General features: G+C 41.5%; 1 protein-coding gene across 1 annotated transcript; it reads left to right on the top strand.

The window, feature by feature from the left end:
- The first annotated feature begins 11,118 nt into the window (after nt 1–11,118).
- On the top strand, nt 11,119–22,728 carry LOC148831412 (retinaldehyde-binding protein 1-like). Its single transcript, XM_088921535.1, has 8 exons — nt 11,119–11,233; nt 14,006–14,041; nt 16,280–16,408; nt 17,415–17,619; nt 18,845–19,023; nt 19,612–19,770; nt 20,328–20,438; nt 20,738–22,728. Exons 2-8 carry the CDS (start codon nt 14,030–14,032, stop codon nt 20,894–20,896), a joined length of 954 nt encoding a protein of 317 aa, XP_088777661.1. The 5' UTR covers nt 11,119–11,233; nt 14,006–14,029; the 3' UTR covers nt 20,897–22,728.
- Nucleotides 22,729–23,351: the final 623 nt, after the last annotated feature.

Below are 23,351 nucleotides of genomic sequence, written 5' to 3' on the forward strand. Positions count from 1 at the left end.
ATTTCAGAATTGTTCAGTTTAAACCCCCGCTAGGGTTAGGGTTAGGATTCTCACTGTAATTAGACACTTTTTAGCTTCATTGTTGTCTATTGGGACCTAAACGACCGCTGATAAGAGTAATACTTTTCTCCTATCTTTAACTTTTATTTTTGGATATGTCTGGCTGCATGTACTGTAATTAACCATCAGTAAAGAGAGGACTCAGAAACTTCTATCTTCTAAGAACTGTGGCAGTGACTTAAAACATGGTATCCTTTAATGTGTTTTCATTGCTCTCTGTATTTAATCTTTTGATCCTTACGAGTTCTTTGTTCTGCACCAGTTGTATTTGGAGGTCCAAAGAACAAAAACCATTAAGTTGGTAGTTTGAGTCATGGCTGAACCACATGTACTGCACATTAAAAAGCAATCCAGCTGTCACGGCCAACATTCCTCCGTAGAGGGCGCTCCACTACTCCTGTCATTTGTTCCGTGATTGTTGCTATGTTCCCCAGGTGTAGCCTGTTATGTCTACCGCTATTTAAAGTCTACTGTAGCTCTTTCAGCCCTCGTGGCTCAACATGAGGGTTCAGATATCTTGAGACCCGCCTAGCACCAGGTCGTCTCCCCCGCGGCCTGAGGGCATAGGTTGTTACCCGACATCGTCTGACCTCCTGAGCCAGGGCTAACCCCCGTTTTCCCGCTACACACAGGGTCTTTTTTGCTCTCCTCGCCATTCCGTGGCATGCCTTTCCAACATCCGTGACACCAGCTGTGTTCATGCTGTCTGAAAGATGTCTGTTGCATTTTAATAATCTATCCCTAATAAAGACAGAATTTAATGAGAATATTACGTGCTTCCACTCTGTTAATCCTTGTAGTAAAACCTTGCTATGGAAAGACGTCATCAGGGATTTCAAGCACTGTGTAACTCCTCTATTATTATTTAACAGAGTTAGCAGGGGTTTAGATCAATTGGCCTTTGTACCAGTCATGTTAGGTAAGTTGTAGCGAAACAAGGCCAGAGCACCAACTGCAGACACTGTTAAATCCATCAGCAATAGCGTTTATTAAATCTGCATAAAAAGGCAAGATCTTACAAAAGATTAATGAAGGTACATTGAGGTCACACCCACACTGCAGCTACAGTATATGTCCCATTGAATAAGTTGATATCTTATAATCATTTATTGTGTTTGTCCTGATGTAATCATCCTGTCATTGCAGTGTGCCAATGCACTACCTTCATCTCCACAATATGCTTTATTTTTTAACCCAGAGAAAATGTAATCCCTTAAACATGGGTTTTATCCACTCAATGGAAAGCTCTGTTAGACTAAAGGAGCCAGGATCAACAGCACCTGGCTGTGTACTCTCGGGTTCAGCCACTGTACTCGCTCCTGAGCTGCCTGGAAGCAAATATCCTGATGTGAGCAGACGTGACCGGCTGGCTGGGACACTGACCAGCAAAAACGTGCATCTTTGTCAAAATGAAACACAGTACAATATTCTGGAGCCATTTCTGAAGGCTACAATAAATCAAGTTAAAGATTATTTTTTTATTTTGTACAATGAGTGAAGTTTAGGCAGCATCAGCTGCTTTCAATCAACATTCACATACTGTACTTCTCATGAAAGAGAGAAATAAGTAAGAAACTCTTGTTTTTAGTGCTGTGATTCACTCCTTTCACCAAAGAAAAATATCCAACAAAAAGAAAAAAGAACAATCTGTAATATTGTGTAGCGGCGAGGCTTAATAATAAGGCAGAATTAAGTGTTTCTGAGCTTCCCAAATGAGGCCCCATTTCTCTGTTCATCTCTGTGGTGCAGCCACAGAGAGACCATTAGGGTGATTCAAGGTTTCCTAGGACAGCTCCCAAAGGGGGGTGCACTTAGCTAAGTCTGGCTATCATGATCAATGGTCATCCATTGGCGCCTATCTGTCTAGGGAGTGCCAGTTGGACATCTGGACTGCATTCCTAAGTGTCAGGAGTAAGTGACTCATATCTCACCTTGATCAACCAATCAGGGACTGGTAGGGCCGAGTAACCCACGTGGGACTCTGATGCCCATGGAACTTTCAGCCAATCAACGAGCTGAAGTTCCTCCAGGTAAAAACAGGCAACACAGAGAGCCTGAGAGATTCAACAAGATTCAGATTCAACAAGATTCAGATTCGGGAGATTCAGTAAGATTCTGGAGAGGATTCTGTGGACTGTTCTAAAGGGAATTCAAAGGAGAATTCCAGGGCAGGACGGCCCAGGAGCAGAAGGCTCCCAAGGGCAGGACATTCTCGCAGCGCGCCTCCTGACCATCCCGAGACTCAGCCCGGACAACCACGGAACGGCCAGTGTGTCCGAGTGCCAGAACTTTCCTTTGTTCTAAGAGTCTAGAGTGGAGGTTGCCAGAGAGTAACCAGCAGCAGGCCTCATGAACAGGTCGGAACTGTGGACAGCTGAATCACTATTCAGAACTAGCTCTTCATCAGGAACGAACCGGTCCTCTTCCTGACTTGCTGGGATCCACAGTCATCTTTTCTCCTGTGCACAAACTTTGCTAGTTAAAGCCAACACTAACTAGCCGGTCAGTGAGCATCTGCAGCGCACCGTCGCAAGCCGCACAGCACAGCCTGGCACGGAGCCAGAGAGCGCGGATTGGACAGCAACAAGCCTGCAGCTGATTGTTTGTGCCTGCAGGAGATCTGAATCCCCAGAAATTGGATGAGTATTCAACTTCAATGCATTACAGCTCGAGGATTCAATTGTTATCCCAACCAGTTGATATCAATTTAATTCCTAAGAGTTATGTACTTGTTTTGAGTATCTAATGTAGAAGTTGTAACCAAGTTCACTTTACGAAACGGTCTTAATGAATGATATACTGAACGTATGTCCTCTTGATGTGTAACACTTCGTAACTGATTGAATATATATCTTTTGTATTCTGATAACCCTCTCGATAAGATCTGTTAGGTTTAAGGCATATTCTATGTATTAATAAATTTATCCTCGTGTATTAGTACCTGTGTGTGCGCGTTGTTTGAGTTATGTCGCGTGGTTGGATTCTAAAGCCATCAAAAGAATCAACTTTGTGATTTACTGCTACAATTGAAAATTGTCTCAGTAAATGCCCAAACCCTACAGAACTGGTGCCTTCAGAGAGCCACTATGATTACATATTTGGCGTCCCTGAACGGCTATGAAACACTACATTTATGGCGTCCCTGGGTGGGCGTGGCAAGACTGAAATGAATCAACCAAGCGGAATAATTCATATAAAACGCCGCGGGTTTCATACACGATAATACAGTGTGCTGAAAGCCGAAAGAAAAAGTTCCCCTTGCTCTTTAAGCAGTGCTTGATTGTTTTGTGATCTTTTGCAATCTACAGGGTTGATTGCATACTTGATCTTGTGGTTTTCTGTGGTAAAACTGTGATTTCGTACTTAAAAGTAATACTCTTTAAGTTTAACGATGGTTGCTAAAAGGTCTGAATTCGAGTCGCTATTAAGCACTCTCTCTAGCAGCGACAAGTCTGACCACGATCTCCGTCATATCTCCGTCAGCGGAGAAGCTAGAAGAATAAATCTCCATTCTCTGAGAGAGCTAGCGAAGGACATAGAGAGATTTGACCCCGCAGTGTCAGAGAATAATATCGAGAGTTATATTCAAGACCTCAGGTATAACCTGCAGTTCCTGCCAAACGCCACAGAACAGGAGAAAGTGTTTCTGGTCAGGAAAACTACCAGCAGAGCTGTACATGAGTGGATGGCTAGGCAGATGAAAGAAGTCTGTAATGACTTTGAGCAGCTATGTCAAGCACTTATCGAAGAATACAGTGCGTTTATTGACCCGACTGCCGCGATAGCCGCCGCCCTTAACATTAAGCACGAGAGAGCAGAGTCCCCTCGCGAATATTACGAGAGACTTAGACGAACTTATTTTGCAGGGCGAAATTATGAGGGTTGCGAAGAGAACACACATTTCAAGGGTTTATTCATTGCGAATCTCCATCCGTCAGTCAGAAAGATGATCTTAATGCATACAGATGCACAGACCATGAAAATGACTGATATTAAGAGATTCGCGCAGAAAGCCTGGGAGTATGATGTCCAAAGTCGCTCTGAGCAAAAAGCTGCTAAAGCGACTGTGTTCGCCGTCAGAGCCAGCAGGGTTAATTCCCCCCTGCTCGAAGGAGCACAGGCTCCTGAGCTGGCTAAGCCCCGTTCCAAAGCACTCACACAGGACCGCACCCAGCGTCCTAAGTGCCATGAGAACACCGGGGAAGGGAAAGGGCTAGAAAAGGCTGAACAAAAGGATTCAGTAGCCGCCCGCCTGGCCAGGCTTGAACAAGCTTTATTAGGACAGGGACAACCGCTCCCCAAGGCTGCCGGAAGCGTGAATGAGCTGATACTCTCCACTGGAGGAGGCGGAGACCCGCCCCCTCTCCCTCCCTCAGTCTATCTGATTGAGCGGAAGGGTTCCTGCCAGGATGAGGTCAGCCACTCCCAAGCGAGTGCTGACTCCACCCCTGAAGTCACAGAGCAGGCAGTAAAACACAGAGGAAAAGCACGAAGCTTTTACCTCAAGGCTGCCATGGGAGATGTCTTACCCAGTGAGACACTGATTGACACTGAGGTTGAAAGGTGTTTGATGTCACACGGCAAGCTCAAACGGGTAGAAAAAGAAAAGGGTATGCGACTCAGAGTGGAACCTTTGGTGGATCACCAGAAAGGCAAAGTGTGGAAACAGGTCAAGGCTCCTAAGCCTTCTGTACAGAAGGAAAGGGGGGCCAAGAGGCAGACTGTGCTTACACAGTGCCCACCGAACACAGAAGCCTATGCGGAGATTCCTTCTGTTCCCTCTGGACAAGAAATAAAAATATTTTCTTGTTCCCCGGATATACAGGGAAGTCGTGCCCTGGCCAAGGTCCCAACAGCCTCCATGCCACAGGAGCGGTGCTCCGAGCAGCCGCCTGATCCACCAGGTAAAGCACACACCTTTTACATCCCTAAAGAGGAGCAGATCTCCCCACCTGGCGATGAAAAGGAGCTTTCCCTGTGCACCCTGGCACCCAAGAGGGGTCAGGACCACCACCCTGCAGTGGTGGAAGGGATCCAGATGGCAGGAGAGCAGGTTGGTGATGTAGCCCTCGCCCTTAGCCCTGAGAGGTCCTCTATTAGTGAGGATCTGCTTGAGCAGCTGTCACAGGGCCACCGCCAGGTGCCCCTGGTGCAACATTCACAGGTTAGACAGGAGGTCCAGCTGGACGCTGAGACTACTGCGCTGTGGACACACCTGATCCCAGATGCCGATTCCCTCTGCTGTGACCCAGGGAACCTGCAGTCAGGTAACATTATTTCTCACAACTACCAGGTAGTGAGTGAGACTGACCTGATTGTTCCTGCCTCAACGGCAGGGTTGCCAACACACCCAGTCCCCCAGAAGGGACAGGGAATGAAAGCCGAGCCGGTTTTCTTACAGCCACCAGCTCAGTCTGTCAGTCTGAGTCTGACCAACAGTGGTTCAGCCAGACTGGAGCTGGATGGTCAAGTCACCCGCCTGCCAGTGCAGGACATCGCAAAGAGGGGTGTCAGAATCCCCGCCTGCACTGACATGGGCCTGGTGGGTGATAGTAAGTTCAAAGACAATGAACTAGCTATCCCAGTGCTGGGGCAGCTCCCTGAACCCCTAGCGAGGGAAGGGGGGAGCGAGCAGGTGTCCTACACCCACGCCCAGCTAACGATTGTAAACATGCCGATAGAGGGATTCCTCAATCAGGAAGTGTGCAGGGTGGACCTGAACAGTGAGAATGGGATAACAATCCCAGATCACTCAGGTGCTCCAGATGACCACTCAGCCGAGGGTCAGGCATGCTCCACCGCTGCACCGCCCCCTGCAGGTTTCCTAGAGCACAGGCATGAACAAATCGAAAAAGTAGATGCCCTGGAAAAGGAGGAGCAGCATCAGCAGCTGCGTCAGATCTCCCCAGATTTCCAGGATGTTGGTGCCCAAGATGCCACATGGCATACTGAGAAAGACACCATGTACACGCTGCGCCAGCTTAGAAAGGCGACAGTCACTCAGAAGGAGATGACTGGGATCAGCCACCCGAAAAGACTTTTGGGAGGACTGATTGCTGCCGCCACTGTTGCACGTTTGCTTTTTCTGGTAGGTTTGTGTGCTACTGGCACTCTCACCCTGACTGCCCCAAGAAAGCAGGTGTCAGAGATACCAGAGGGTAGTGACAGACTGTATCGACAGCATCAAAAGTTGGAAAGCTTAGGGAAAACCCTACAGGCAATTTCCTATGCAACAGGGTTAAACCTTATTCCCCAACCAGTGGACATGATTGTTGGTGTTATACAGTGGGTTTATGCTTGTGTGCAACAGGCCAGAATGTTGACACAAGACCTGTTAAGGGAGCTTAGTGCCACTGTAGCCAGTCTAACCACGGCACAATTCCCAACCCACTTGATTCCACTCTTCTCAGTAGAGGAGTGTGTGACATTAACCCCATCGTTCATAGCTCACCCAGAAGGCAAACCAAGATTGAATTCGGTTCCAAATCTTGAGATGGGTATGGCTACCAAAGCTATCCATTGGCTGTGTCTAAACGATTCACCAATGAAGGGTGTAAAGCTACTAACGAGCAGAGGAAGGTTAATGAACCCCATGAAGAGCAGGTGGGAAGTAAATGGCTGGTCAGCACACCACGTTTAACTGACACTGTGACTTGTGACAGGCATGATGCAGCTACCTAATAAAACAGTTCCTTTAAGTTCCTGAGGAGGCCATAGTACAGCATGGTAACTTAACACTGTACGGTCTAGAACCAGACAACATAAGACCAAACTTGAGGTCATGGATGCCTTCAGATGCCACACTAAGGAATTGGATAGAAATCCAAGAAACAGTAAGCCCTGAAGAGGTACAGGTAGTTTAGTTTGCTTTAATGGAACAAACCTCCAAACCACCCTAGCAGATACCCAACACAGGTGTTGTGGTTTATCGGGGGGCTGGGAACAGGAACTGTTGTTATTGTAACACTACTGCCAGGTAGCTGGATCATGACTGACAGTGTACTCTGAATGATGTACTCTCACATCAAGATGTACTCCGGGTAGCATGAATGAGTCAAAGGTAGCATGACAAAAGAAAGGAAGTGACTTCTCCCCAAATATCTACCACAGAGGTATCAGATATTGACAGTGAACTTCCTGATGTGTAATTCCTAGACTTAGATAATGTCTCCTACCGTGTTTATACATACTCCAGATGTTATTCATCCTGTTTGTATCCAATGCTGGTTCTGGTATGAATTCTCGAGGAGTAATGTGGACATTTAAGATTAATGTTCTAATGGCAAGGGACATCACTTAACTCTGTTTTTGTTTTGAAGGCAACAACGCCTCAGGACCTCGTGACCTTCAAAAAGGGGGGATATGTAGCGGCGAGGCTTAATAATAAGGCAGAATTAAGTGTTTCTGAGCTTCCCAAATGAGGCCCCATTTCTCTGTTCATCTCTGTGGTGCAGCCACAGAGAGACCATTAGGGTGATTTAAGGTTTCCTAGGACAGCTCCCAAAGGGGGGTGCACTTAGCTAAGTCTGGCTATCATGATCAATGGTCATCCATTGGCGCCTATCTGTCTAGGGAGTGCCAGTTGGACATCTGGACTGCATTCCTAAGTGTCAGGAGTAAGTGACTCATATCTCACCTTGATCAACCAATCAGGGACTGGTAGGGCCGAGTAACCCACGTGGGACTCTGATGCCCATGGAACTTTCAGCCAATCAACGAGCTGAAGTTCCTCCAGGTAAAAACAGGCAACACAGAGAGCCTGAGAGATTCAACAAGATTCAGATTCAACAAGATTCAGATTCGGGAGATTCAGTAAGATTCTGGAGAGGATTCTGTGGACTGTTCTAAAGGGAATTCAAAGGAGAATTCCAGGGCAGGACGGCCCAGGAGCAGAAGGCTCCCAAGGGCAGGACATTCTCGCAGCGCGCCTCCTGACCATCCCGAGACTCAGCCCGGACAACCACGGAACGGCCAGTGTGTCCGAGTGCCAGAACTTTCCTTTGTTCTAAGAGTCTAGAGTGGAGGTTGCCAGAGAGTAACCAGCAGCAGGCCTCATGAACAGGTCGGAACTGTGGACAGCTGAATCACTATTCAGAACTAGCTCTTCATCAGGAACGAACCGGTCCTCTTCCTGACTTGCTGGGATCCACAGTCATCTTTTCTCCTGTGCACAAACTTTGCTAGTTAAAGCCAACACTAACTAGCCGGTCAGTGAGCATCTGCAGCGCACCGTCGCAAGCCGCACAGCACAGCCTGGCACGGAGCCAGAGAGCGCGGATTGGACAGCAACAAGCCTGCAGCTGATTGTTTGTGCCTGCAGGAGATCTGAATCCCCAGAAATTGGATGAGTATTCAACTTCAATGCATTACAGCTCGAGGATTCAATTGTTATCCCAACCAGTTGATATCAATTTAATTCCTAAGAGTTATGTACTTGTTTTGAGTATCTAATGTAGAAGTTGTAACCAAGTTCACTTTACGAAACGGTCTTAATGAATGATATACTGAACGTATGTCCTCTTGATGTGTAACACTTCGTAACTGATTGAATATATATCTTTTGTATTCTGATAACCCTCTCGATAAGATCTGTTAGGTTTAAGGCATATTCTATGTATTAATAAATTTATCCTCGTGTATTAGTACCTGTGTGTGCGCGTTGTTTGAGTTATGTCGCGTGGTTGGATTCTAAAGCCATCAAAAGAATCAACTTTGTGATTTACTGCTACAATTGAAAATTGTCTCAGTAAATGCCCAAACCCTACAGAACTGGTGCCTTCAGAGAGCCACTATGATTACATATTTGGCGTCCCTGAACGGCTATGAAACACTACAATTGAAAGAAATCTCATGAATTCTGAACATTGACTCTGGGGTCTGCAATCACAATGATGCCACAATTATTTTAATTGGCCACACCTAGGCACTCCTAAACTGGACTGGTGGTAACCACATAGAGTCAGAGCAAGATGGAACATAACCCGGAAAGCACAGGGTGCAAGGCTGAATTTCTTTTTAGGCTAATGTATGTTCTCTACAATCCAAGTGCTGGCATACTTGAAGAAACCTTCCTATATATGGGGTGTCTTGTCCTGGGAAAACAGGATACAAAAAGTTCCATTCGATGAGGGGGAAACAGGTACAGCTATTCCTTTCCAAATTAAGTTATTATCCTTTTTGTCACAAAAATAATGAACTGAATTTCATTAAACAAAACCACACCAAGCATCACATGTGTTTTGGCAAATGGGTCTTCTTCAAAACAGGAGAACAGAGCACACCTGCATGCATCTGAACCAATAGGTCTAATGAAGACCTATTGGTTGAAATGCATTTACTGATTCATGAGGTGCTGCATTTTTCCTCCTATTAGCAGAGATGATATACATATCTACTCAGTTTTCTGTAGGCAGGACCTAAAATATATAGTACATACATAATACTTTGAGATAAGACAAAATGGATAGGTAGATAGATGCACATGAACACTTAGAACACTATAGGAAGATTATACTTTCCAGAAGAAAAAGACTTGTACATTTTTGAAATTCTAAAGCACCAAACCTTTAGAAAGATGAATCCTGCTTTGTGCCGTTTACTTGTTGGGACAGGCTCTGCGGGCCCTCGACTGAAAAAAGCGGTTAGAAAATAAATGTATAGTTGGATTTAGAAAAATTTCAAGCAGAAAGAAGAACATATTACGTAGAACATATTAAAAGTCTTTATCAACTTCAGAATGAAGTATGACTGTTACAGCAGCTTCTGATTAACTGAGAAAAATGAACTTTATTCTAATTCTTTGTTGTGTGATCTGGCAGCTACAGCTGAGGGACCAGAAATGCTCTGAGCTGTGGGATTTGGAGGTAAAGTAATCCGACCCTGGAGCAGAGGCACTGCAAGGCAGTTTGTTTTGCTGGTTGCAACACAAGAACATTTATAAACGTGAGGGGGCTTCCAGCTCTTCAGAACTAGAGAAGACTGGAGTTTGGTCTGAGTTAAGGAAGCAAGTTAATTCATACTGAGCTCTTCTAATATAATGAGTCTAGTTTAGTTTTGCTTAGTGTTACTTTAATAAACTGAAACAGGCAATCCACCATTTTAAACACCCATTATATCCCACAGGTCTCATAGGGTTTGAAGGTGAGAAAATGTGTAAACTGTTCTTACTGTTCCTCACCTGTCTTCTGTGTGCTTGCTGTAGTAATGCTAAACTGAACTCATACAATATTCTCTCTTTTATCCCACACTCCTACATGTGCTGTTTCTTTGTTCCTAGCCTGATAGAGCACAGCACAAAAGTTCAGATACCCAATGAAGCTCATCCATTTAGACTAAAAACAAACTGGGGCAGAGGAGCACTCAGTCAAGAATTCTTCATTTAATTTATTTAATTTTTTAGGTTCTATCTTGAACTTTATCTTCAAAAGATCAATAATGTTCAGTCCTTAGTATTTGTTTTAATTTTTAATAATGTAGATTTGACTTTCAAGTCAATTTATGTACATAACTATGAAAAATATATATATATTAGAAGACAATGATAAACCTTAAGTGTACAGATTAAAACCTATATGGTTTGGAAGAGACCTTTAATTTTATTTTAAAAAATCTGGCATTGCAAGGAACTAAATTAAATAAGCATGCCCGTTACATGTGATAGAAGAAGAAATATGGCCCCAAAGGCATTTTCCTCAGTGGTTCACGTTGCAAAACACTGAGTGTGCAACAATGGTTACACTTTATGTGCTCTAATAAGCACTGGAATCTGCTCAATTCCCTCTTGCTAAATGAAGACACCCCCCTACCCCCACCTCCCCCCTCTGTCCACAAACTCTTTAACTAACACCCCAGCACACGCAGCTCCTTCCTTAGTGCACACTGTTAATTGGGTTTCTATCGCCCTCCTCCCCTTTTCTGCTCCCATTGCCATTTTTGTGCTGATTAATTCAAAAATCTGCTGTGATTAATACCGTGTGACAGGCTAATCCTGCACTCGGTGATGCTACAAATCATACTGCTCAGCTCCTCCACTCCTCACAGCTTGTCTCTCCTCCTCGGACACTTCTTCAGTGCCTTGTTTACTGTCGCTCTCTTGCGCCGTTCTGGGCAGTGCTAGTCTGTGCTCGTCTGGGAGACATACTGCCCTCACAGCAGACACATCCCTTCCACCCAGGTAAGCTCCAGACATTCACTGGGCAGGGCTGTAGTGTAGGCAACGGAAGACAAACTTCTCTTCTATCACATAATGCTTTTTATTCATACAAGTACAACAGTTCAGAGTAGGATATATCATTACATTGTTGCATTCCTGATTTGTTCTGCAGGCACAGTGTTTGACTTATAAACAGTTATTTAAAAATTGTCTTCTGGATAATTCACGGCTATACATAACTGTTTATCTTAATTCGCCAGTGTATTGCAGTTTATTATCAGTATTTTCAAGTTTCATTGTATTTGTTGAGTGCGTGTTACCGAGATAGTTAACAATATATTTTTGTGAGCAATTTGTGTGAAGGTGAATTTTAGTTTTAGTACATGCTGATTTAGCTTGTTGCTGTGTAAAAAAAAAATTCAGCTCTTCTGTGAGGGAAACAAACGCAGCGATGCAAATGTACATTAATTAAATAGCTCTTCTACACTCTTTGATTAACAGCTGTAGCATTCTTGCATCAAATTCGAACAGGTTTAAGGGGCTCAGGCTGTTAATTTCACAATATTCAATGCCATTAATTTTGTGCCTTGGTATACCCTTGGTACCCCTGTGTCTTCTATGCTTCTTTCTCAATGAACTTCGTTAGTTAGGGTTATTGAATGCTTGTGTGTGTTTTTAAAACTCCTCTTAAACAGTAGGACAGGTTGCTAATTAGCATGAGTCCAGTGCCAAGTGCTGGATTTCAGTACTCTTCTCTCTTAGGTTTATTGTTCTTATGACTTGGTAGAATTTAAATCTCAGGCCTTTGCAGTACTGAAAATGCCTTATTGAGTCTTATTAACACAGAGTTATTCTCACTTGTGTCTGTACCTTCACTAATGGGTAACAAGTTAGAAGCTTTTTAGGAAATGAAGGAGGAGCAACAAGTTTAAACCAAGTTGAAACTGATTTTGTGTGACACATTTGTTAGAAATTAATACTATTATTTCTGAAACTAGAACCTGAGAAGAGGAAACAAAAATCAATTAACTGATTGAATTGGGGGTTCAATTAATCTAAATTAGTGTTCAACTGGAATGAAACCAGAAATAAAGGAGATACTCCAGGACTGAGAAACCTAAGCTGTCTGAAATGTTTTGAGAAAAAGTAAAAGTTAACTTAACACCAATGAATGTTAGTTTCAATACAGATTTCATAATAGAACATCCGTTAAACAAGAAATGTGTTATAATTGTGGCATATACCGTATATTATGTAAACCTGTTGGAAAACATGGAATGGAATGCAAACTGCTTATTCCATGAAAAAACAGGAAAGAACATATAAGACAAGAAAAAAGAGCAAATAGATTAATGAACCAAAAATGATCAATTTCAACATTCGGTAATGTATTTTAATAAAGGTAATACTTAGAATAGCAAATGCATAATTGGAACAATGCTGGCCTATGCAGTGTTGAATGAGTTAACATTTTAACCCATGTCAGGATAACAAGTGTCTGATTAACTGTGGACCTGGCTGGTATAGTATAACAAATCATCCTTGAGAAAAATGCCATCATAAAGGATTGATGGGATTACCAACGTTCACACAATGAAGTCTTTTGTTGAACTGTCATGAGGTTTTTCTTTACAAAATATACAACAGCTAGAATTACTTTCCGACAGGACAACACTCTTTTTCAAAACTTTTCTCATTCGGTAGATCTGTTATCTGTCCTTTCAATTGGATTCAAAATGGTTTCTGTTGTTTCTTTGTTCAGAGACCATTACAGCGGTTGAGTGTTCCGCACAGTTGCTATTATACTTTCTGATTGGACAGTGCACAAAAATATTAAAATTCTATAAGCTGAGTTGGTAGATTTGTTTTTGCAAAAATACTCTACAAAACATGTAAAGCATGCTTGTGTTATGGCAGGAAATAATGGTAAGATAAATAACAGATGGGGACTTTCATTCTAACAACCTAAGGAGTTTAACAGTGCTGCTTGAATATGACATTTAAGACATCTGTCAATTCATTGTTCTTAAGCTATTGTAGCTAGCACTGGAATTCTCTTTTTTTTTTTAAAAAAGACTTGTCTTCCTGACTATTGTTCTCTTTTAAGAGAAACTATATAATTGAATAGAATATTACAAATCACTCAATAATACCATTGGGATGCAGCTGTAGTTATTTGAAAAACAAACGTAAGATAGGTATTTTGTACATTTTAATGTTGCCCATTTTTATCGTATGTGTCTTTAAATATTCCACTTTATAAGGTGCCGTCTTTTCTGTTATGGTCAATGTTAAATTTGGAGTCTTTCAGGTGTGTCATTAACATGTCATATGAAAGTAAAAAAAATCCAAATTAAATTGTATTTGACTTTTAAAAATCAGTCATCATAGAGTTAAATTAATGACCCTACCCCATCCCTTGTTCTCATTCCTAGTTATTTATACCATTGGGGTCTGTATGTCTAACGGGATTATCACAGGGTTTACTCCAGACCACTTAAGTCCCTATAGCACTTAGTCCAGCTCATTTTATGGTTTGCTTGTACAGAAAAAGTGAAACTGTGAAACTTCTCCTCAGTATTAATTCTGTGAATGATGCCATTTACTTCACAAGCAGCTCCTCTCCATTTCCCTGAAATACTACTCCAGAACAGAAAAAGCTGCTTTCTAACTGCTGTTTTCCAAGATTGAACAGAAAGCTGTATCTGAAATCTACAACTAGGATGTGTTACTCCTACAGGATTGTTATTTGCTTCTTATTGTGGACTCTCTCTCTTTTTCCCAATATGTCAGAAGTTGAAATAAGAGTCTGGAGCCATGGCAGTTATTGTGAGTACTCATTCATGTTTTCATTACTTATTGTATTATTAATTCTTTATAGATCAATGCAAGAATAATCCATCAATAACATACATGACGGTTTTTAAACCATCCATATTTCAGAGTCTGGAAATGAACTCAGCCTTATAAAGCAATGAGAGGAAAATCCTATTGTAGGAATTGTTTCAAAGAGCCCCAGGACAGGAGGTCATTCAAATGATTTCATATGGAGGATGAGCTTCCTATGATCCATTGAACTTATATCTACTGGCTGGCCAGGGCATGAGAGAGACACTGTGCTTGGACATTTGCGTGGATAGGATACATTATTTGTGCAGGATCTGACATTACATCAGTTTGTGCAAAGATTTTATGTCAACATGGGTGACTGGTTAGTTTTCCAAAGAGGACATTTTCTTTTCATGGAAGATTAGGGAGAAGCCTGAATAACTCTTCTGACTGCCTGCCGGTGACTTCAAACACTAAAACAGAAATCGTGAGGAAAAGCGATCGTTGATAATGTTTTTTTTTCCTTAGAGAAAGAAAAGCAACAAGCAAACCAAAAGACCTGTCTAAAAGGGAGGAAAGTCAGATATTGTTAAAAAAAACTCAGAAAGCTGTGCAATAGGCTTGCAAGAGTTTGGGAAATGTCAAAGACATGACTGCAGAATACAGGGTTTAAAAGTGCTGTAGATTCAGTTTTTCTTTACACAATCGCATTTATGAATGCTCTAAAGAATTACACAATGACCTTGATTGAATGTCCTTGTATTTTACCCTTTTATAAATGAACAAGTGAAATGCGTATACAAAATAATGAAGCATGCCAGAAAAGATTAATGGAATTATTTAATTAGATGGAAGGACTCTGTGGGACTGTTAAGTGCCAGGGTTCAACGTTAAATACTGAATGAGTTGAGGCACTGCTGAGAGTCCTCACAGTTAATTAACACCACACTCTTACTAAGACCAGGGCTCATGCTGAACATTATCAGTATTTCAAACTATTCCATGGAAACAGAAATATAAACATTCTGAGTTTTCCAAAAATCCTGGAGCTCTTTCCCCTTAATATCAGATGTTCTGCCAGCCTAAAGGTGGTTACTGTTAGCTGAAGATGCAGTCACTGGAATTAGCACCTAATCTCTTGTTTCAGAGGAAGGTTTACCAGGCTTTTGGTAGTCATGTGAGAAAGCTTATTGGTCATGCAGCAGTATGCATTGATCTCCATTCCCCTTCCTTGGCAAAAGCTCAGGATTAGTTTGCTTTCAACTGTTGTTGTTGCAAATTACACATCATCACAAGTACTGCAAGATTTACAATTTCACTGAGCAATACCCAACGAATTTAACAGCGAAACTTCAAGCACATCTATCTCCTTAACACAAAATGAGTGATTGCGAAAAAGAAGACCTTATTCTGTGCCTCCTAAATCAAAGTAACAGAAAAAGGGGATATCTGTTAAAAATAAAGATGGGGTCATCTGTCCTGAACAAGATTTTTGAGGATGAACAAAAAATCCACAATGTACACAGTGCAATGAAGCCTTTGACTGCAGAAAGTGCTGCTGTGCAAGATTACCTTGCTCAGAGGTGCTGCCATTTGTCAATACATGAACAGAGGCTGCTTTACTCCTGAACTGAAGCCTATTATATCACTTTGCCACATGTGGACTCATTGCCCGGCAACAGTAGGAGTGAGCTTCTGAGGGGAAGAATATGAGATTATACATAAATGAAAAGGGGAGGAACTGATGCACAGAACATCAAAACAAAAGTCATCAGCAAAAAAAATGAACGTTTTCTGATCTTGGGAGAAACAAAAGTTAGTTGCCATCTTTCTTTCACATGACACTCTTTGTGTACTAATGTCTGACTGTCTCACTGTAGGTTATCTGCATTATGAAAACAATACATTGTCAGTATTTCACTATACTGTATATTAGTAGGTTTAATACTAGTTGAGTTTGAATAACGAGCCTCATGTCTGTTCAGTACTGTGATTTAAAATGCTGGCCATTTGAAATTAAAATCCTAAAAAAATTCTGTCATAATAAATGTCAATAGTAACTGTTACTGAATTTGATGGCTGGCAAAATAACTTTTATTTAGTAAAATAGAAGGACCATAATTTTACACTTTGCTTCACATTTCTAAATTGCAAATTTCTAGTTTGTTAGTCTTCTACTAAGTCAGTTATGGGATTAAACTGCTTTGTAAATCTTACCATCTCCTTTTATTTGTGAAGACCGGAACATTCCGTATGGTGTCTGAGGAGGAGCAGGCCCTTCGTGCCAAACTGGAGCGTCTCACTGTGAAGGACCATGGGCCTGTGTTTGGGTCCTGTGAGAAGTTACCCCCTCACACTGTACAAAAGGTATGCCCCTCACTTTGGTACTGCTGGAATTTCACACACATTTGTTTTGGTGCCCTGTTAGTTCCGCTTTATGCACAGGTGCTCTCTCAAGAGAGAGAAGGCAACCTCATGAGGCCTAAAAAGGACAAAAATATTTTCTCCTGTACAATTAGTGAAAAAGTTTTCCTCACAACATAGTAATTTTTTCATAGGGTATATCAAAAAGGATTTCGTTTGTGAGAGAATTTTATTATTTAAATTTAATCTCAATGTCTAAATTGTCTGGGTTAATTGAATTAGTGAACTGTTATGTGTTGCAGTTTGTAAAAAATATCATTTTTGTGCCTGAGCCTTAGTTACAGTACTCAATCAGGTGATGTGTCATGTGGGTCCTGCAAGTTGTGTAATGTAGCTGTATAATGATCTCCATTCATTAAACTCTTACTCCCAGGGGTGTTTCAAAACCACTAGAAATGGATCAACACAAGCTTTAAAAAATCTTTTTATACCAATGGTGTATTGCAGGTTTAATGTAAATTAAGTGTTTTTTTAACTACTATTACAAGACTATATTCATATGTTTTAACTTGCTGAACTCCTCAGGGTTAATGTTAAGCCTATACCTACTACCCACTGTGAGTGGTACTGTAGGTAGCAATACAGGTCAAAGTTACAGGTTATGCGTATGCTCAGTTAATATCTCTGGGATGGCCAGAACATCTAGACACAATGGGTAGAATGCTATCAAGGTCAGTCTAACTCCCAGTGGACACAACCATATGACAGAACCACAGGGTAATACAACTGAATTGAAACAGTTTATAGGTTAAAAAGTGAGACTGTGAGGGTTGGAGAATCCAGGCTAGGGTTGAGGAAAAGCTAAGTGCCTTGTACGTATGGGAGAAATATCATTGTGGTGGATCCTTCACTTGCATCACTCTGATTCAGTTTTTCTTAAGGAGTAAAGAGATATAATCAAGTGTCCTCCATCTCTGTTCTGCTGTGACATGTGACTACCCTTTTGCAGGCTAAGGATGAGATGAATGAGACAGATGAGAAGCGGGTGTCAGCGGTGAAGGAACTGCGGGCTTTGATCCAGGAGAAGCAGGACTTGGGTGAAGACGTGGCCAAGTCTGTTGCTGAGCGCATGCTGGACAAGCCCGATTCACTTCTGCTGAGATTCATTCGTGCTCGCAAATACGACATCAACCGCGCCTACGAGCTTATGAAAGGTGGGTTTTCCTTATTCCTTATTCTAAAACAATAGAATTATAAAAATGTACATATGAATATACATTAATCTTAAAGATATTGTAAAATTATGAGCATATTTTGGATAAAAGCAGGGTGTTTTCTATGAGAAACGGAAGTTATAATAATTTTGAAGCTTTGTACTTCCACTTACAAATATTACATGGTGAAATCCACTCTTATCAGATTAGATTGACTGCTTTTAAACCAGACTGAAACACAAAGCCCCTGTTTTTACACAACTGCTTCTCTATGCAAAAACAATCAAGCGCAGATTCAACCATGCAGTAGGTTTACTGCATGACCTGTCATTATTAGGCCTTTGTGGAATTCCACGCAGGCCAACTAATTGGTCAAAAACATTTCTTTTGTGTTCTGTTTTGCATCTGTCTCTGTCTTCTTTGGGGGAAAACAAAAAAAGAACCTTCATTAATTAGGCCTTTTTTAAAACTCAGAGAGCTGAGGCTTCTAGTGACAAAAGGGCTCTTTGTCTACATATGGGGCAGGTTTGTAATCACAAGGACGAGAAACAAGGTCACTGTACATATCCCAGATCTGAGGGCAAGAAGAGGAATGATGATGACAAATAAGGTGCATTGTTCTTAGCTTTGTTGTGCCCTTTTTTTCACACACTGCGTACAGGAGCAGATTCCACACATATAACACTTACTTTGTGAAAACACACAAGCAGGTTTTACTGAACATATCAGTAAACATACCCCCTAGACAACACACATGACCTCATTGTATGAGGAGAGGAGGAAGTATGTGTAATGTGTGGTTAAACAAGGATAAACAGGGATGGCTAATTGCTCCTCTAGCTTAAAGAGACAGAAGCTAAGAGTACTGTAACTTCAAAAACAAGAAAATAAAGCATTTGGTCATGGGAAGGAACTGCAACATTAATGTACAGTACATGTGCACCTGACAGCAATAGCAAAATTATTAAATACTGTAAGCTTAAGACTAAATGCAAAATACTGTCCCATTAGGTTGACACTCTCAGACTTTTTTTACTTACAGTATATACAAGAATTTGATTTGATTTGATTCACTTTGATCCAATTCAACTCGTTCAAGCTTTATTGACCCATTCGTAAAAACAATTGTTTTACAGCATACTCGCAACGTAATAACACAAAGAAGCCAAAATTTTACTTTACTTAACATTTTGGATGACTGCGTGTTCTGGTGTGTCATTGGTAGGTTACGTGCGTTTCCGGGAGCAGTATCCCGAGCTGTTTGAGAACCTGACCCCCGATGCTGTGCGCAGTACCATTGAGGCTGGCTACCCTGGCATCCTGTCCAGCAGGGACAAGTACGGCCGCGTGGTGCTGCTTTTTAACATTGAGAACTGGGACTATGAGGAGATCACCTTTGATGAGGTACAGCACAACCCCTTGGCTACTTTACTGAGACATTCTCTTTGTCGATGGCAAGAATTACACTAACCAGCATCATAGGATCATAGGGGGCACAACGAAATAGCACCCAGAAGCAAGCTGACATTACCCCCTCTTGAGAGAGGCGCTATACCTGCTTTTGGTTTATTAAGCTTTATTCAGGCTGTAAGTTGACATGCTCTCTGTCATGTTAAAGTTTGTTCAGCACAGTTTCACACAAGCCCATTCCAGCACAACACACTTTGATTTTTACCTTAGGCATTGATGTGTATGCTTCAGAAACAACTGGGGGCTATACGCCTCTCTTTTTGTGTTTAATTAATTATTTCATTGTGAGGTCTTAATGGTTTTACTTTACAGATGCAAAAATCATGTACAGTATTAGCATCAATTAGCTACACATCTGTAAGAGAGAAATATCATGCTTCCCATTTTAAGATAATAGTGTTATGTGATTCCAAAAATAAAACGTGCTTTTGTATAACACACCTCAGACCTCTAGAAAAGTAGGCCTCCTCAATGTGGTGTTTTAAAGGCCCTGAGCAAAGTGACCATGTGTATGTTGTACAGATCCTGCGTGCATACTGTGTGATCCTGGAGAATCTGCTGGAGAATGAGGAGACACAGATCAATGGCTTCTGCATCATTGAGAACTTCAAGGGCTTCACCATGCAGCAAGCATCTGGGATCAAACCCACTGAGCTGAAGAAGATGGTGGACATGCTGCAGGTGAGAGTTATCCTGATTAATACTATTTATTAATTCCTAACATATCTCTGAGCCTGTAATGCAAAAGCCTGAAATTTATATTGATTGTTTTCTGTGAATTTCTTTCCCGGTTTTGAAGATCATAATGTTTTAACTTTGCTGTGTGTAATGTTTTTTCTTAGAAACAAGCATATGTTATTAAAAAGTACAAAATGTGTACGTACTGACAGAACATATACAGAGGTGATCTGAAGTAACAAAAAACGTATTAATTGAATTGATTTTGGTTTGTATAAGGCTATGGATGATTTTTAAAATAGTCAAAGCAATTTAGTGAGTTACTGTACAACAACTGGCTGTGAAAGTGTTGTTATATTGTCATACAATATTCCAAGAGTAAATTAATGAATAACATTTGGCTAGAATACATATTTCCAAATGATGTGCCCATCAATATTCATAATTATTCTTAAACTATGTACCAAAGACATGTTTTGAGCACTGTAGTTGTACTGAATGTTGAACATATTCTCCCACAATAACACATCCTGATACTTATTTTTCTTCTGTGTGTTCAGGACTCCTTTCCTGCCCGGTTCAAGGCTGTCCACTTTATCCACCAGCCTTGGTATTTCACCACCACTTACAATGTGGTCAAGCCCCTGATGAAGAGCAAGCTGCTTGAAAGGGTGAGGAGGAGGAGGGCTCTGGGCATTAGAATCTTTGACTTGGATGTTCCATCTGTATAACTTTGAACTGACTTTATGAAAAACAACACAAATACAGTATGTATTCTTCATAGTGAGCTCAAAGCTCTTTCAATAATGGTTATAGGAGACATTCATTAAGAAATGTTTCCAGAACTCCACACAATGCTCATGAAGCCTTTGGTGCATCTATTTTAGAGAACAGATTACTAGATTGCTCTTATCTTTCAGTTCTGATTAACTTATACTAACTTTCTGTCCCTCTATCTTTTTGTCCCTAGGTTTTCGTACACGGAGATGAGTTGGAAAACTTCTTCAAGGAGATTGACGAGGATATCCTGCCCTCTGACTTTGATGGGAAGTGCCCTAAGTATGATGGCAAGGCTACAGCAGAGAAACTTTTTGGGCCACGGAGCGAGTCAGAAGACACGGCCCTTTAACCTGCTACCCACGCTGATCTGAGGCTAGGACACAGAAATTTGGAAAACATTTTTTTTTTGTTTTAGAGTTTATATTACGAAGTTTTTTTAATTGGGTAGTTAATTGAAATCGCGCACCAGACAAAGCAAAACAACACAAACCGCACCAAAACAACCTTAATAAAAACCTTAGTATAGATTTCCGGCTTGACACAACACCTCTTCCTTGTTACAGATATATTGCTCTAATGTGTTATGTACCAGGGACAGGTACAGGGCATAGATCTTAATAGACCTTTTAAGCCACATTTTTTTCTGTGTCTGTGATTGCCTTAATTGTAATAATGACTGTGGAACATCTCACTGAGCCTTAAACCCAGATAATGGCAAAGAGCTGTGGAGCACTGGCAGAGCACTAGTCAGGGCCAAATAAGTCTGGTCACTGGTTCAGAAGCTGGTGACAGAATTTCAAGAACAAGAATACCAGCAAAGTGTATTTTATTGTCAGGGAATAGCTAGAAGGCCACAAACAGCTAATCCTCAGAACATTACAGTACAAGGAAGTGTTAAACCAAATGTCTTGCAAGGATTCACAAAAGCAGAATCTTTTTTCTTGCAATTAGCTACATTTTCAAGAAACTGCTGCAGTGCACAGTGGAATTGTACCAGGAAATGGTGTTGTATACTAATGTTGTTCCTCTAGTTCCGTGGTAAGCTGTTGGTGTGAGGTGGTGTTTTTCATGGTGTGGTTTGCTTTGTGTGCGAATTAATACCTCTGAGCTGATCGCTCAGGCTGATGAAGATCTGGCTGGCCCCAGCTTTTGACCTGGCCTGACATGCTTTGCTTTCTCGTGCTAAATTGGGAAAGCAGACACAGCTTTAGTCAGCTACCTAGAAGACCACAAAATGAAACATTTCAAAGGCTACCAGATGTTAAATTGTAATTGATGATTGAAAAAGAGATATTAACATATTTTATGTAGCTGAATACCTCATGAAATAAGAAGGAAAAAAGCAATATTTACAATAAAATGTATAAAAAGATTAACAATTGCCTGTATGTGAGTCTTCATGTTATGATCAAAGCCAAACTACTCTAGACTTATGTAGTTCAAGTAGGTAGCTGCGTCAGCATGCATAGGCTGCATAGGAACAAGTGAAGGTTTATTCCACGCTGAACCGAGAAGAAACAAAAGACAACGTTTCGGCTGTGGACCCTTTTTCGGGTGTGAGAAACACAGGGAAGTCAGCAGAGATTATATAGCATAGGACATTGGTTCTCAAACTTTTTGGACCAAGTACCACCCCTGATCAAACCAACGCATCCAAGTACCACCTACAAGTCATCTTCTCATAGGAACCCCAGAAAATCTCAATAACCAACATGAGCGTGCGCGCACACACACTCACACACACATGTAATAAAAATACCACTGAGCACTTACCATTTCAGTGAGAGGGGTGAGCCTGTTTATTCGATTCATTTTCGATCAATTGCTATTTTGGCGAATGTGGCACTGTTGGAGAAATTTTTCCCTGTATTGTTATGGGAGCCGGGTCAGGCTCCCATGAAGTGTGTAATCAAGACCCTATGTGTGACAGTATGATCCAGAAGAGTCTGGAGAAGGACATGAGGGGAAGAAACAGCAGGGTTAGGACAGGTTGACAGACAGGGGGCAGTGACTGTAGTGATCCAGTGTACAGGGGAAACACCAAGGCAACCAAATCCAAGGAAGTCCAAAAGGGGTAGTCAGGGCGCAGTCCTTTATCCAAGAGCCGGGAGATTAATCCAAGACGAAGAAGATAAAAACCAGGGAACTAGGACCAGGAACATGGAAGATAAAAAAATGACGGGACTAGGCACTTCAAGCCCCAGGCTCAGAGGTCAGGACATCAGGGTGAAGACCTATGCCCTCAGGCTTTGCCTAAAGCCTGGTAGAAGGCAGGCCTTCGGGTGTCCATCTTCCAAAGCTGAGCCCGGAACCACAGAGATGCCAAGGTTTATATAACAAAAAGGGAGGAAACACAGCTGAAAGTGCTAAAACTAAAATCAATACAAAAAAAGTTGGAGCGCCCTCTAGAGGAGGGATGACGACTGTGACACGTTTCCCCTTAATAGGCAGTCAGGAATCCGTCTTAGAGGTTAAAAGAAGTTTTTATTTTATGCGCATGGGAGTGAAACACAGAGATGCTCTGTGTATTTTTCTGAAATTAACCTAAAACAGTCCTTAAATATTTTTTTCTTATCTGTCATGCTTTCCTGTTCTTACAAGATTGGCAGTGTTCCAGAATCACATTCTCCTACCTCATTTTGTGCTAAAGATAACTTATTTTAATACAATTCGTTACTTAGGAACGTAGCACACATTCCTATACAATGGTATAGAATTACATAGTAGCCCTTGTGTCCACTCATGTATTAGCGTGTTCTATAGCATCATAGCTACAGTAAGTACACAGGCTGTGTATTTGACAC

The sequence above is a fragment of the Atractosteus spatula genome, chromosome 7 (genome assembly GCF_055471065.1).
Source record: "Atractosteus spatula isolate fAtrSpa1 chromosome 7, fAtrSpa1.hap1, whole genome shotgun sequence".
Taxonomy (NCBI): Eukaryota; Metazoa; Chordata; class Actinopteri; order Semionotiformes; family Lepisosteidae; genus Atractosteus; species Atractosteus spatula.

Coding starts and splice junctions, on each gene's coding strand:
- LOC148831412 (XM_088921535.1), top strand. Junction 16,409..17,414: donor CCCCTCACACTGTACAAAAG/GTATGCCCCTCA, acceptor ACCCTTTTGCAG/GCTAAGGATGAGATGAATGA. Junction 17,620..18,844: donor CGCCTACGAGCTTATGAAAG/GTGGGTTTTCCT, acceptor TGTCATTGGTAG/GTTACGTGCGTTTCCGGGAG.